This window comes from Chelonoidis abingdonii, chromosome 5 (assembly GCF_003597395.2).
Source record: "Chelonoidis abingdonii isolate Lonesome George chromosome 5, CheloAbing_2.0, whole genome shotgun sequence".
Lineage (NCBI taxonomy): Eukaryota > Metazoa > Chordata > Testudines > Testudinidae > Chelonoidis > Chelonoidis abingdonii.
Window position 1 is genome coordinate 14,890,732 of NC_133773.1, and position 16,751 is coordinate 14,907,482.

Consider the following 16,751-nt stretch of genomic DNA (forward strand, 5'->3'; position numbering starts at 1 on the left):
ACACTAAACAGCATGTTGCAGAAAGGAAGCCTGTCAATGAGAGGCCAGTATCAGTGAAGTTAAGCTTATTGCAAGAATGCAGGCCATAGGCCACTGCTTGTGCAGGCTTGATGAGGTGCTAAAATAGGAGGAAGTGCCTGTGTTCCTTAATAGAAGGTTTTAGGTTTTGCTTTTGTCTTTTTGTTTGAGCAGAGGTGGTTTGTTCCTCTCAGTGTCTCTTTACTAGTGTAGTCCCCTGGCTTCTCATGCATTTTCCTCCTCTTTGTGGAATCCTTTCCCTGTTGCTTGGGTTGTTAACTGACCTATCGATTTTTAAAATAAAAGCTAGAATGTTTGTTTTTAAATGGACAGTAGTTTGGAAACGTTTTCCTTCACTGGATGTAAATGTTCAGATTCTGGGAGTTTTCTCTGGAATGTAGGTTTATGCCTCTGTTAGCTAGCTGAAGTTACAGCGTCTCTTGAGAGCTGCGACTGGAAGGAGTTGCTGAAATCCCAAATGGCCTTGCGTTTAAACTCCTCCAGGCTGGACGTGAGATTTCCATATGTAACTTTGAATTGCTGGGCCAGATTCTCTGCTGGAATAACGGCAGATAGGTCAGCGGTGTTGCCCCAACAGAGAATTTGGCCCAGACGAATTCCAGGGAAGTCAGTGGTATTATATCAACAAACAATTTAGCTTGCTGGCTTTCGTGTATCTGAAAGTCTTGCACGAAGGGTGAGATTTCCAACTGTAAAATCTCAGTCTAAAATAATGTGATACGACTAATTTTGTCTGTCGACAGAGAAAACCCTGCATGAGCTGGCCAGCTTTCCTCCTTCCATGCCACCCTGTTCTTTTGTTTGTTATCGAGATGTGGGTCGCAAGGCAGGATATGATTAAGGGAGTATGGAGTGCTTTCACTTTGGTTTTGTAAGGCTCTGCTGCTCCCTGGGATACTATATTACAACTGCAGTTTCTAATCTTCACTCAATGAACAGATAAAACTGAAAGCACGCACAGGCCGTGGCTCTGGTAATGAAGAAGGTAGTGTTATCCAGAGCCTATACTTGGACACTTGAAGGATTTCAATTAGAGATGGGCCATAAACAGAACCTTCTATCTAAAATTGAGTTTCAGGTCAATTGTGATTCGTTTCTCTGGATCTTTACCTATTATTACCAGGCTGGGACTGTGTCCAGTCCAGATCCAAATGAAGCTCCTTTTCATTTCCCCATTCTCAGATGGTGAGAATCTCACAAGAACTGAACCTTATGAGATTTGCACCATTCAAGTGTTGGGAACCCAGCTAGGTCAGCTGGCATCATGAGACTGCTGTCTCTGTCTGTGGCTGATACTGCAGAAGAGCAGCTCCTGAGAGACCCGTTCCTGCAAGGGGCTGTGGGAGGAGGTACTGTGTGCAGGATTAAGCCCGAGCTGTAGCAATCTGAAGGCTGTTTGACTGGAATTGCGCAAAGGACTAACGAAGAAAATCACTGCACGCAATGAAGAATAAAGCACTGGCCCGAAGCAGGGGCAAATGTTTCACTAACTCAGTTTTAATTTTCCTCATTGTGCCTATGCACAGAACGTAACCTGTGTGTAAACCCAAAATCCACATCAATGGAACTTTACTTGGGACTGTTTGTTCTCAGGAATGTAACAGCAAACGCAAGCTATCCTTTTGACTGTGATTTTCAAAGCCACCAAAGGAATAAAATTAATGGGAATTTGGCTTCCAAATCCCCCGACTCCGAAAATCGCAGCTGTATGTGTAGGTGTGTGTTGGCCTATTTTACCCCCACCCCCACCCCCCCCGAGGTCTGCTGCAGCATCTCACTGGGTAGTAAATCAGTGTCAAGAAACAGATTCCTTTGTGTTGATGGAGGAATGAAGCAATTAAACTGTAAAAGACGGTGATTCAGAGGAAGAATAATAGTCCTTTACGAAACACACCAGCCCAGAATCTGTGTTCTGTTAATCCTGGATCCATGGATCCTACATAGGCTAGATGCCGGACAAACAGAAGATGAGGCAAGAAGATTGGGAGCAGAGAGAAATGTATAACTGATCAGCCATGGAAGGCTATGTTAACAGCTGGATTGCAGTAAATGCATATGCAGTAGCTGCGTCTGAAGCTGAGTCACTCTTGCTGTCTGTATCTTTTATAGAACTTCCCAAACTGGAAGTTCCTTCCGGAAAACTGGAACTGGGATCTGGACAATGTGATCAGGTCTCTGCTCCTAAATTCCATGGCAACGCTGAGCGAGGGGTGACATGCCAAGAGCCCCAAAGCCTGGGGTGAATATCTGTGGTCCAGGCACTAAGTGTAATCTTGACTGTTTTTTCCCCTGTGTATTTGTAATAGTCTCCAAGAGACCTATGAAGCGAAGAGGAATGAATTCCTGGGTGAGCTGCAGAAGAAGGAGGAAGAAATGAGACAGATGTTCGTCATGAGAGTGAAGGAGAAAGAAGCAGAGCTGAAAGAAGCGGAGAAAGATGTGAGTGATTGCCAACCAAAAGGATTACACACGGGGGTTTATGCTGGGAGCTTGAAAGGGACCCAAAGGACTTAGGCATTTGGATACCACTGATAGTCTGAGAGGAAGGATGGCCCAGTGGTTAGGGCATGTGCCTAGGTGTTAGATGTGGGTTCAAATCCCTGCTCTGTCACAGACTTCCTGTGGGACTTAGGGCCAGATTTTTAAAGGTGTCCAGGCACCTAAATTGATTTTTCAATGGGAGTTAGATGCCTAAACACCTGGCCTAAGGTCCCTGTGCCTGGACAGTGGGGATAATAGCACTTCTTGGCTTCTCGGGGTTGTTGTGAGGATACAGACATAGAAAACTTGAGGGGTTCAGATACAGTGGTTGGAGGGTGGAAGGGAAGCAGATAAATACCATAGACACAGAGAACTCCCTCAGGCTTCTTTGTAAAACCCCAGCTGCCATGTAACGCTGGCTCTGCAGATCGGAGTCCTCCCTGCCCAAGGAAAGGGGCATACTTGCTAGGTCATACCGCTCAGTGGTTCCCCTTGGCCCAAAGCACTGGGGACAGCTGCAGCCTGGGGAGCTGATGGCTTTACAGGATGGCACCCAGCGCTGCAGACTGTCTGGCTTTGAAGGGGCCATGTTTCAACCATTATAGTCCTTTGAAACCTGGCTCCTGCATAGAGCCTTTCAGCAGCTCAGCTGTTCTCTGGACTCCCACTGCAGGGTCGGGGTTTCTCAGAGTGCAGCCCCAAAGGGCACACCCGAACTGTCATTATCCAAGAGGTCCATGTGAACAAGAGCTGCTCTGTGGAGCTCTATCCTGATTCCCTGCTTCCTTGCACCTTGTGTCGTCCTGTTATATCTCTGCAAAGGGGGTGTAACATGCCACCGGGTCGGAGCGGTAGCATTTTGCACCGTTTACTTGCTTTGTGCGAATGTAGCTGTTTCCACATGGTGCAGGGCCGAGGAGAATCAAGCCCTGTGTGTGTAAGTGCACAGATATCTGTGAATGTTATGAGACATTCTGGGGGGCTTTTCATCAGGTGATCATGTAGCAGTTTTGCTGGTCACCAATGTACAACAGTTTGTCACTACACACACACGAAAACACAAATTATGAGTCTGTCCATTAAAATGAACAAGATGCATCGCTGTAATCTGAATTGGGAATGAGTTATCTGGCAGTCCCCCAAAAGTCAGAAGATACAGTGGGAGAGAAATGCTAGTTGGCTTGGGTCTTTCATGCAGTCCTCTCAAATCCGTGTCAACACTTAGATGTTTAGGGCAGTTCTCACACATAGCTTTCTTGCTGCGAAAGGTGAAATCCTAACTTTCCCTGAAGCCCATTGGCAGAATAACTAGTATATAATCACCCAGCAATACCTCTCCATACTTTGCCCCTCTTTGTAGAATACCAGGAATGTTTAAAATCCCTTTAGGAAAATCTCTCTTTAAAATCAGTAAAACTTGGTTTTGTGGTGAAGGCCCTGGACTGGGAAGATCTGCCTTCAATTCCCAGCTCTACCACAGCCTTTCTGTGTGACCTAGGGTAAAATTTTCAAAAGTGCCTCAATGACTTAGGCTTCTTCATGCATAAGAAATTTTCGAAATGGGATTTAGGCTCCTAAATCCCACTGACTTTCAGTCTGACCCTTATTCTTTCTCTGCTTCAGTTACTTAATACTCCCTTTGGTCGTCTTGTCTGTTTAGATTGGGAGCTCCTCAGGGCAGGCGCTGCAGGTCTGCTTTGTGTGTGCACAGCACATAAACCAGAGGGACCCCTGCAGGAAGTGCAGTAATTCATACAAATAATACAAAGCAATATTCTTTTCCCCTCCCCTCCAACTCCAACTCCATCATCCCCTCCCTGTCTGGGCAGCTCCATGAAAAGTTTGACCATCTGAAGCGGACACACCAAGAGGAGAAGAAAAAAGTGGAGGACAAAAAGAAGGAGCTCGAGGAGGAGCTGAGCAACTTCCAGAAGAAGAAGGCAGCCGCTCAGCTATTACAGTCACAGGCGCAACAGGCTGGTTCCCAACAAACCAAGAAAGACAAGGACAAGAAAAAGTAAGGGGCTCTCGCACTACAACCTTGTGGCCTTATTCCAGTGGGGGGGGCAGGGTTTCTGTTGCATGTCTGTATTTGCTTTTCCCCATCATCAGACTGGAAACTGGGTTTTTTACCAGACTGATCACATAAAATATGATCTCCAAGGGGCGGGCCGGGGAGATGATTTTAAGGTTTCATTAGAAGAGTACCGTAAAGTTTAATTTATCCCTCTGCCTGGTTTGAGAGAGCAGTCAGAAAGTGGAGATCTCATCTGTGATTTCTCAAGCATATTCGGAACCAGCTTTGGGACACTAAGGTTACAGACTTATTCTCATGAGCCCCATAAGAGCATCTCTACGTCTACTTCCTTCCCCCATTTATACTTCAAATAGAGTTCCTGATTCTAAATACTTTAGGGTTGCGGTTATAACTATAAACGCCTTTTAAAACCAAAAGCTTAACAGCCATGTCATTTTGACATGAATACTTGGTGGGTTTTTTTGTTTGTTTTTAAACTATGGTACCTATAATTACAGATTAATTTAATCCATGTAGTATCAATTCAACATAATAAGATAGCACAACTGATGCATCTAGCAAAAGATAAACAGCATTGTATTTTCTATTATTTACACTCGTGAGGCAAATTCTACTCTCAAATACTTACGGGGCTTGCATCCAAGGGCAGAATTTGTCCCTTTACTGGCTTTGTTCCATACACGGCTTAAAAAAAACCCAAACTGTCTCGGGATTGGAGATTTACAAGTTTGACAGAGCTGCAGTAGAATAAAAACAGATTGTCTGTATAGCAGAACAGGGCAATCTAGTCTAACAGGTCAGTCTTAGGTAAGAAGTACCAATAGTTCCCCTCTACCATTCTCAGATAGGGTAGGCTTCCCCTTGGATTCCTTCCCAGGTTGCCTGAGATAAAAGCACACATTTATGTTACTGAAATCCTATACCCGATAAAGAGAATGATACTGTAGAATCTCACTGAGTAACACACTTTTTAATCCACCCAAAACACTGTTGTCTCCAGACCTCAGTAAATGTTTAATAGCCAGTGCTCCAGCAAGGTCTTGCATTATACATACGGCATAGGGATTTCCTGGTATTCTACGAAATACCGTCATAAATAATTAACACTAAGCTGTTGCTGACAAAAGAAAAATGGGTGAAGTGCAATTAACGATGTGGCATGTTTTGCTTTTGAGTTGGTCGCCTAGGGCTTGTCTGCACATGGAGTTATTCAGGAATGGCTCGTGTGCTTTAAATTCCCATCCTATCTTAATCTGAATTAACTTTCAAGTGTGGGGAAGACCTTACGTGCAATTGACTAACTTCAACTATTCACAAGAGGACTAGTGCGAACTAGTGAGCTTCTACTTTATTTCGTGTACGCTGGTGTATTTTTCTACAATGGCCAGTGGCACCATGCTCTCATCTTTGTACCAGTAGAAGCCGGAGCGTGTGTGTCTCGTTTCTGCTGCTGGATCAGTGCTCTGAAAATCACACCCAGCAAAGACAATTAAAACAATGAAGAGCCAGTTCCTCACTTGATGTAAATCAATGTAGCTCCTATGGAGCCATGCTGGCTTATTCTAGCTGAGAATCTGGCTCTAAAAGCTTACGCAAAGACCAGCATAGAGAAAATACAGCATTTTCATGTGTACTGGAAACTCATTTAAATAATCCAAAAAGCAGATCAGTACATAACTAATAATATCTGGCAGCAACATTCCTAGAATGCTGAGATTTCTCCCTTGCATGTTCTCTGTAAATAGGTTAGACTGGAACAAGGGTCCTGCTTGGCATGGCTGTTACCACATTGTGTTTCCCTAGTATTATGGCCTTTTTCTAAGTAACTTGGAACTTTTGATGACCTTTTTCTACTCAGAAATCTTTTAAATGGCGCTGCTAATGTAATATTTATATAAAATCTGCAATAGGTTTCTTCATCCCTTCTGTATCAGACTGAAGCTATATGCAGTGGGGTTTGGTTTTGTAACTTTCAATAGTAGATGTTAGCTACTAGTTGTTCCTGTGAATTCTTCTGGCACCTGCATGAGATTCGTGTATTATGTACGTCATGTTTCTAGTTGCCATTACAAATCGCATGGTTTCTATTCTGCCATAGAAATCCAGTCATGAGGAACATGCACTTTGCTTTGTAAATATGTTTAAAATAGTCTTGCCTCTCAGTATCATTCCACACCAGCTGTTGGGAGTTGCTCAAATTGTTTTATAATCAAATTGCTAACAGAAGCTGGAAAGGAAAATGCAGATGCGTCTGCATTGTAGCATATCTTGGTTCCGAAAACCTTTAAATTTTCTCTTGCACTCTAGTGAAATGCTACAGTTTTAATAGGTAAGGGTTTTTATTCTTATCGTTGAACTGCGGTGGTATGACTCTGATGTTTTATACAATTACCAGTGGAAATTAGGCTCATCCCTGAAATGCTCTCAGCTGGATTTCCCTTGTAGCCTCCCCAAAATGCAATTTATTGGACTGCTTCTTTTTAAAGGTGGAATTACACATCTGTAACTTGGACCACTGAGACTGGATCAAAATTCTGCACAAGCCAGAATGATGAAACAGGGCCAATGAATCAGGAAAATAGTCTCCGTCTTATTCTCTGTTGTCCTATCTTATTGCCCTTCTATAAATCGATGGTATGGCCACATCCTGAATACTGCGTACTGATGTGGTCTCCTCATCTCAAAAAAAAAAAAAAAAATACTGGCACTAGAAAAGGTTCAGAGAAGGGCAACTAAAATGATTAGGGGTTTGGAACGGGTCCCATATGAGGAGAAATTAAAGAGGCTAGGATTTTTCAGCTTGGAAAAGAGTGGGATATGATACAGGTGTATAAAATCATGAGTGATGTGGAGAAAGTGGATAAGGAAAAGTTATTTACTTATTCCCATAATACAAGAACTAGAGGTCACCAAATGAAATTAATAGGTAGCAGGTTTAAAACAACTAACAGGGAGAAGTTCTTCACACAGCGCATAGTCAACTTGTGGAGCTCCTTGCCTGAGGAGGTTGTGAAGGCTAAGACTATAACAGCATTTAAAAGATAACTGGATAAATTCATGGAGATTAAATCCATTAATAGCTATTAGCCAGGATGGGTAAGGAATGGTGTCCCTAGCCTCTGTTTGTCAGAGGGTGGAGATGGATGGCAGGAGAGATATCACTTGATCATTACCTGTTAGGTACCCCAGAGGGAGTGAACCTGGCATTGGCCACTGTTGGCAGACAGGATACTGGGCTAGATGGACCTTTGGTCTGACCCAGTATGGCTGTTTTTATGTGCTAGGTGCTGTACAACCATATGCTTAAGTGCTGCCCAAATCCCATAATCTTAGTTGTGGCCTTGGCATTTCTTCATACCTACGTGTTCCAGTGGCAGTTGCTGGCAACGAGTGTGGTCATGGCACAACCAGAGTAGGTCCCTTTTAATAAGATCAGTAAAATGCTTCTTGGCTCTTGCCTGCTCCATTGAATAGGTCATCAGCTGGGTACCTAGATGTGTGCATTGTATTACTTGCAATTTCTCAGACAGGCACAGGAGTTGGAACTCTTTTGTTTGGCTGCTTTAATGTAAAGTCACTTTGTAAAACAATACAAGAAACTTCTCTTCCAACTTCCTTTTAATGAAAGGAATTTTCAAACTGGTGCAAATATACTAGGCCGTGTTCTGTCCTGGTGGAAGTCATTAAACTACACCATGCAGGGTGTTCAGTTGGGACCTGGGACAACAGCCATTGAAGAGAGACTCCAATTGATTTCAGTGGGATCCGGATCAGACCAGTAGGCTACATTTTCAAAAGTGATGTGTGACCTTAAACTGCCCAACCTGAGCTGTCTTAAAGGGGCCTGGTTTTCAGAAAATGTTAAGCATCTGCTCTCTGAAAATCAGAATCTCTTAAGGTGTCTTAGGTTGGGCATGCAAAATCACTAGCCAATTCTGAAAATATTGGCCTAAGTCACTATCAAACAGTAACCCAGTTTGGACTAACTATGTGGTTTGTTTGTTTTTCTCCACTCAGTTTTTCTTTGCTTTTGCTTGTCATATAGAATAGAATTGACTCTGATTTAAAATTTTGTTTCACTTCTTTTAAATTTCATAATCCATTTGCATGGGCGTCCACCGAAGCAGAATGCTGGTGTCAGCTCTCCCATCTTTCTTTCTTTTGGGTTTCTATTATTTCTAATGGTTTTTTTTGTTTTTGTTTTTTTAACTTGCAGTGCAAGCTTCACATAAAGCCTGGCAAGCCAAGGATGTTCCTGCATTCACCTGCTTTTGCAGTAACGTGTCTCTGCCATCTGTTTGGTTTTTGTTTTAAACACCAATAACTATTAACTCATTTAATAATGGAGTGGGTGGGAGAAAGGTGGGTGAAGCAGTGAGCATCTGGAAATTGAGGCGGGGGGGTTGTTTGAAAAGCTGATGCCATTTCTTTCTCTGGTAAGAACAGCAGCAATAGATCAGACCTGCCACTTGGCTTTGAATTGAGAGCAAGACTTGTGCTTCAGTGGCTTGATCCTAGGCCACTTAAAGACATTGGAAGGGTTTCAGGATAAGGCCTTAAATGCTGCTGTTACTCGTTTGCACACACTGCTCTCAACAGGCCAAACTGATTCCCCTTACTTGCACTGAATAGCACAAGTACTCCCATGGAAATCTGTGAGTTACTATTCAGTGGGAATAAGATCAGTGCAAACTTAGCCAGAGCCTCCCCACTGTATTGCTAAACCCACTTAAATGAGTTTCTTTGATAGCTGACTTGTAAGACTGTAGAAATCCCATTGTTAGGTTTTTGTGTGTGTAGGTAACAAAAGAGCAACTGACCTTGCATGCTTATTCTTGCATGAGTTTTTTACCTTATGGATAATGACTTTTGGCCTGGCTTTTTGTTATTCACCCAACAGGTTAAATATTTTTGCAATAACTCTTCTCTATTAAGTGTTTGTGGCTAACCCCTAAAAGCTGTGCAATGTGCATCAAAAGGAGCTGCAAATTCCCAAGACAGGAGGTTTCTCCCCTCTATTGCTTTGATCTCAGAGTCCTTCATCAAAAACTAACCCGGTGACTGAAACCCATCCCAAAACTCAAATACACTTTCCATAGATTGCCTGAGTAAAAGAGTCATCCAGCAAACGCGTAAGCACAAGCGTAACTTTACTCATGTGATATAGTTCAGTTGACTTTAGTAGGAGTCCTCACGGGAGTAAATGTTTGCACGTGCTTATGTGGTTGCAGGATCAGTCTTGGAACGTAGTGTCCTATGTTGGTAAGTGCCAGTGAACCATTAAAGGTGTTAGTTAAACTCCATTAACTTCAGTTACTCTGGGCTCCTAAAGTGGAGAGATAATATGGCTGTTCACTCTCTTTACCGGGCAAAGATGTAGCTTATCTTGCTTGACAAAGGCATAATAAAGGTAACATCAATGCACTGATCAGCATTGCGCAGCCGGCTAAGGCTTGGGATGCAAACAATAGTTTGCATTAACAAACGGTGACTGAACATCTAGCATAAGCTAGGCCTTTTATTAGGGCATACTTGGTGTGAAAATTGACCTAACTGTTTAATTCGTATTTTCTATGCTATTCCTTTTCGGACAGAGTCTTTTCCTTTCTGATACATTCCAAGAAGTGGCGACCCATGTTTACCCTATAACTTCTGGATTTCTTTCTCTACTGCTGCTGATCTGCCAGCTTTCCCTCTGCTCCTAGCTAGGTAGTCTCCTGTTTTTCTTTTAAGCACCCTTGAAATTAACCCTCTTCACCTGATTCCCCCACATTCCAACTTTGCTTGTTTCTACCCAAGCACAGGGGTTGTGTAACTGCATTCACAGAGGCAGGTTTGTGGGGGATGGTTTTGTTCTCTCCCCCACCTCCCCCCCACATAAACATGGCTCTTGGGGAGGGGAAAGGATGGCTGGACAAACTGCATAAATTTAAGCAGAGGAAAAGCAGGGAAGAAACTATTTTGAAATTCAAGCTAAGTTGTCATGTGAACATCACCATCATTGGAAGGACTGACAGTTGCAGTAGCCAGGTTTAAATAGCAGTAAAAATCAGAGATCCTTGCAGTTTTGCTTCAGCTTAACCTTACAAACTCACTTGGTATTGAACACATGAAACCAGTTTCCTAACCATGGGCTGCATTTGATCATGCAATATGCTCAAGTTTGAAGCTTCTGTAGTGTGCTTCCATCAGCTGTGTCTGTGTGTGTGTCCTATTTTTAATTAACACGGGGGCGGGGGGGCAGGTAAGAGAACTTAATTTTAATATTAGTTTCTCCTGCTCAGTTTAAAAACCCTTTCAAGGGAAGCTTGGCAGAGAAAATTAGCTGACTAGGTGGTTTTTAGTTTGGACACAAAACTGTTGCCAAATGTATTAAATGCTGGGCGGAGAAATTGGTTTGTTTCCCTTTTTAGCAAAGAACCATCATTTTGGAGAAGCTGGGAATAAAATTTAAACTTGCAATTTTTTTTTTTTTTTGCCTAATGGCGCACTAACTTTTAAAAATCCCTGGGCCATGTTTAGCTTGTTACTGCTGCACTTCTTTCCTTTCTGTATCTATGCCTTTTTCACAGTAGTCCCTGGCTCTGCACGGAATAAGGGATACCCTCAAATCTAGTTGGATGTGCTTTTTCACCTATGCATGTAAGTACAGCAGCAAGAGACCTCTCTGCCCACTTTTGAAATGAATGAACGTTGACTTTTCTACAAATGGCAATGCTGAGGGTTCTTTAAAAACTTTTACTAAACAACAACCATCTTCAGCTGGGATTTTCAAAGGGAGTTAGGCACCAGCTCCTATTGGCTATTAGGGACCCCAACTCATTCGAAAATTCCAGCTTAAGGTAGCATTAGCTTTTTCATGACAGCTCTGTAACTATAACTCTTGCTTGTGAGGATCTGCAAAGGGTAGGATGTTTAAAGAGCAATGACTAGTCACTGATAATGCTGCATTTACCTGAGGTGCTGGGATGTCCATTATTAGGCTTTTATAAATGAGCAGGAACAAACAATGGAGCATGCAGGTCTATGCATTAAAGCATTCCCTGGATGTGGAATAAAACCCATAGGCAACGTCTGAATGACACAGTGGCCATTGGGGAAGACTGATACTTGTTCCAAAATGCGCTGCTGTGAGTATTGGGGGTTGACTTTCAAAAGCACAGATTAGGCACCTTATTTTCACTGACTTGACATCGCCTTGGTTATAAAGGGATCATTGTTCAAGAGTGCTCAATATTGCCTTCACTGCTCCTCTGTAAATCCTTGGGGAAACTCCCCTTGATGTTTCGAGGGGCAGAGTTAGGCCAACACTGAGGGCTCTGGAAAATCCCACCCTGTGTATAATATTTTATCTAAGAATGAGGTAAATAGTGTGCCCTTTCTTCCCCTGGGCCTTGGGACTGTGGTTATCCTCAGTGGTAACTATGGCTACCTGAGGACTTCCAATAATCCATGTCGACTTTCAGTATAGAGTGACATGTCATGCTTTGTGGCTGATGGGAAAGGGGGAATTACAAGGTATTCCACTCAGCGCCATCTCCAACCGCTAGTAAAAACGGGCCATGGTTCTGATCTGCAGACTGCATCCACTCAGCTGCCAAGGCAGACTCTGTGTTCCTAGCTATGGGCTACTGGGAGTTTTCTTAAATACAAGATCACTTATCCTTTTGCTGCCTTGTATATGTTATCTGCTTATAACCCTGTCAAGAAGACTTCTGTATTTGTCTTTTTTTTTTATTTAACACAATCAGTGGGGTTTTTTCCAAGTAGTTCTCATTCTACTTTTAAACTGTTGTGATGAAAACCAGCAATGTCTTGTGTAGGTTACCAGATCTGTCCATTTGAATCACGTTGTGATTTGCCATTCTCAAACTGTTTCTAACAGCTTATTCCTGTCACATCCTTTCTCCAGGGAGCCCAACTGCATTTACAGTATAGATCATCTAGAAGGCCCTAAGGGCCAGGGTGTGACAGCAAGGGATTATACAAATATGAAGGGTGTTTTTTTTAAACTAACTGAAAATAAAGCTGTGAACAGCAGTAGGAATATTTTGTGTACTTATTTTTAAATATATGATGATGGCCTTTAAACTAGAGGTGTAGAACATTATTTTGTTCTTTGAAAATAACCCATGTTTTTGTCCAAATGACTGTATACCTCCAGCCACTGTTAATGCAGAACTATATATGTATGACTTAGATGTTTTATTGATGTCAAAATATTTCATTTCTGAAGTTCAAAATGAATCATAGCTTTCAGTCACAGTTGAATTCCCTTTTTTGTATGTGCTCTGGGGTGCACATGTGAATCATGCCAACACAAAGTGGGAAAGGGGAAATATATTTTTACCCAAACTCTAGTTTTTGTGTGGCCTTTGTAATTTACTTTTGTTGTGGTTGCTGGCTGTTGGGTGAAAAAGGAAGTGAATGTATGTGTGAATGCCAAGGTTGGTGCTGATGCAGGCATTTCTTGTTCTTTGGTTGATTTGCTTTTGGGATGTGCCACGGCAGGTCCCAGTGGCAGCATTCATTTTACCCCATTCCTTCCTCCTCTTCCCCTGTTCACTAAACAGTGGCTTGATGGGCCCAGACCCTTGCACTGCTCCTGCGCCATTAAAACCTTCATGTATGTGCACACACACTCTCCTTCACAGCTAACCTCCTTTAAAATATTTCATTTTCTTTTTTCCTTTCATTTGGATTCTGAACTTTTTTTTCTTCTCTTTTCTGTAGCTTCTTCTTTCTGTAACGCTCACCTTGCCAAGCCCCTACTCCCTTTCTCCTAATGGGCATTAGAAGAGCCAGCAGGACATGTACACACCTGGTGGGAGAAGTGATCTCATTCTTCCATCAGCTCCACCTTGCTCTTTAAAGCATGGGTCAGGGAAGTGCATAGCTGTAAGGGTCTGTTTGCTCCCCAGGGCTGACCAGGGTGTCTCCTCCAGGATTTTCATTACCAAAACGAGAGAGAGAATAAGTGGAACAGAGAACTTGGATGCTATCACAGATATGACAGTAGGAGCTTTTTTCTTCTGCCACCACCTGCACACTGCTGTTGATTAAATAAGAAGTTTACAGATGGACAGAATGTGTGCAATAATAAGCCATGATTGCTGAGTAGTAGATTTAAGCTAGCACCAACTCTACCCTCTCTGCCAAACCATCCTGATCTGGTTCCTCTGAAAGCTGTGCAGTCATGAGGCATATGCTCCTGTGCATTTTAAACCATTTATTACAATAGTTCCTTGGACAAGGATCACTAAGGATGAAGTGGCATGAGCAGAGAGAGCTGCTATTTGATACTGTTGTGTTAATGGAATTTGTTCAGTTATTTTCAGCTGATCATCTGCCTCTTCGTGTGCAAAATGGGATCTTTTCCTATGAAGTCCAGCCACACAGATCGCTGTCTCAGAAAACTATTTTTAACTATGTGAACCCAATCCAGTAACTTTTACATGCTTGATGTAGTCTTGCTGTGGGACATGCATAACTTTCACTTGTTTACTTCAGAAGCAGATTTGACAGCAAAGAGCTTGAAAAGTGCTAAAAACAAAGTAAGCTTGTACCATAGTTTACACATGCAAGTGGAGTGCCCTCTAGTGTCAGTGGGCTCTGTTCATTACAGTCATCATTTTAGGTGTATTGTGGGGAGTTTTTCTAATCAGTTGCTGCCAAGCAGTGGATGTTCATTGCTCCTGACCACAACTCATTGCTGTATTTCAGTGTGGAGTGACCAAAGGAATGCAGAGTATTTTATGTTGCCTCCTTTCTTGTTTAAAGAATAAAAGCCACTATTGTTCCCAAACTTGCTTATGTGCTTTTTCAGAAGCACAGGGGGTTTTTTGGCACTGGTAGAGGATTTGGACTCCTGCTGCTGGAGAGAGGGCTGGGCTTGGAGTGACAAAACCACCATTTCTTCAATCTGATTAAGTGGATTTGTGCCCATGTATCAAGGAAATATTTAAATCAGCCTTACAAACTTATCATGAATGTTAACATTTCTGGTATTTAAATTTAGTTGGCTGAAACGTACTCTCCTCCAACTGAAGGAGTGGGAGAAGAATCTTGCAATAGTCAAAGATAGGGAGAAAACTTGAGTATGGAGTTAAGCCCCTGCACCTGGAACAGACTCACTGAGAAGAAACAACCTTCAGAAAATGTATTAAGTTCAGACACTTCCCTCATTGAGGCCTGGTGTTCTAAACATGGGGTTAGTGCATTGCTAGATTAAGGTCTGACTCCATTAATATTTGATGATGTCCACAGATCATCACTTTAGTAAAATGTGACCTTTACTGATTAATTAGTGGAGTTTAACCCCATCTTCTAGAACTGCTTGATCAGGCCCTGATGTTACGATGGTAGAAGCATACTGGTTTGATCTGTATGAAGCATAGGACTCAGGGTTCTCAGTGTGCTGCCACTGAAAGCCCATGGCACAACGTGCATTCATTTCAATAGGAACAGGATCATGGCCTATGTGACTTTAGTAGAAACAGCTGAGCCCAGGTGAAAGTCACCCCTGGGCAGAGGGTCAGCTTGAGGCTTAGGCATCACTTAACTCCCTCTGAAGTCTTCATTTGAGAATGAGAAATATGCATGTGGTTAAGGGTAGGGTAATGTTTTCAAAAGCACCAAAGTCCTTGCAGCATCAAGGCCTGGGGAAATGGGTGCAACTCCACTGCCCCCACTGGATGTCGTCTCACCCATGGAGTTTATAATAGCTATGCCTTCCAGCCAAGTTAAGGTACATTTTATTTAGCTCCTAATCCATTTCCCCATGCTCACGTGCTTGTGCCTCAGTCCTTTTCTCCTTAAGTCACTGCTGCATGCTCTGAGTCCCTACAAGTGCCTAGTCAGTTCTGAGTATTTTTTAAATAAAAAGGTAATTGTGGTAGGATGTTGAAATCGAATAGTCACTATACACCCACCTTTGGCTTTTGAAAATGCATGGCTAGAACTGCTCCCCTGCCCACATAGTGTGGGCTGTAGACTTTAGGACTAAGACACAGAGTAAATTGCTGTCCTGTGTAAAAGGAACTGAGATTCAGTTAAGTTTGTGTAAGTGGTTATACAGCCAGGCTCCTGCACTCTTCCCCTAGCTTTTCCATCACACATGCCATGCCCCAGATCAGGCACCTGGACAAGCTTAGACCATCACAGAAGAGTGAGTGCTGTATAAAGTAGGGCCTAGGGTGTTGTGTTTTAGCTTGAATGCTTTGCAAGCTTTACACAACACACACAAAAGCCCCAGCTCCTGTATTACAAATCCTTAGTTGACCCATAAGGGAGATGTGATACAGCTGAGGGGGTCTCACACTTATTACTCAGGTTCTTTATGAGAAGTGCAAGCCTTGGAATGATGTACGTTGGCCACATGCCTAGAGACAGCGGCTCTTCTAATGTTCAAAACAGAAACCGGCAAGTTTCTTATTAAAGTTTCCCACTTGTTTTTGTCAAGGAATTTTGAAAAAGGAAGGGTGGTGTTGACTCACTTTCCCCCTCACACCCAGCTGTTAAGAAAAGTAATGATGCTGCTTTACGTTAACATGGGGAGAGATGACAACCTAAGAGTCACAGGGCAAGGCACACTTCCCCATAGATTATGGAAGCTGTTTAGTTCTTAAAATAGAAATGATTATTAATTTAAGGTATCAAACACTTTGGCATGAGAGAAAAAAGCAAAACAGGCTCAACTCCAGCAGTCAGAGGTAAATCCATTGAGGGCAGTGGGCCAGATCCCCAGCTGCTGTGTATCACTAGAAGGCCACTGACTCCAATGGACATACCCTGAGGCTCTGTCCCACAATGGCCTCTGTCCAAAGAGATGAATGACAGTGCCTGCCTGTATCCAGCCTTGGTTTCCATGTAAGTTAGTGCCCTTCATGTGTGTGTCCCTCCTACAGCTGGCCTGCTTTTCTCTGCTAGCTAAATCTCTACTGCGCTAGCGGTTTTCCTTGCTTGTCACCTACTGTTCAGATAAGAGCCTGTTCCCCAGACTAAAACATGTCAAATTGTTACCATGCCTGCAAGAAGAGAGAGGGGCGTCACAATTTACTCAGCCTGTGCTAAGAACAGTGCCATACCAATGCCCTACCCAATGGCAATTAAGACATCTTCCTCCAGTTACTGGTGTCAGCTGCTCTGGGAGGCAGCAGTGCCTCACTGGGTAGAAGTGAGACTTGGGGACAGA

At 42.9% G+C, this 16,751-nt stretch overlaps 1 protein-coding gene across 7 annotated transcripts in view; it reads left to right on the forward strand.

The window, feature by feature from the left end:
* SEPTIN11 (septin 11) overlaps positions 1-14,363 on the forward strand; it is a 70,024-nt gene extending 55,661 nt beyond the window's left edge. For 2 of the 7 annotated variants that reach the window (XM_032784489.1, XM_032784493.2), the window contains exons 8-10: positions 2,346-2,478; positions 4,350-4,537; positions 11,131-12,965. In XM_032784489.1, coding sequence (XP_032640380.1) covers positions 2,346-2,478; positions 4,350-4,537; positions 11,131-11,155 — 346 coding nt within the window. In that variant the 3' untranslated portion in view covers positions 11,156-12,965. Of the gene's footprint in view, positions 1-2,345; positions 2,479-4,349; positions 4,538-8,774; positions 12,966-13,291 lie in introns of those variants that run through there. The other 5 variants (XM_032784490.2, XM_075066090.1, XM_032784492.2 and 2 more) reach the window with 5 other exon arrangements.
* Positions 14,364-16,751: the final 2,388 nt, after the last annotated feature.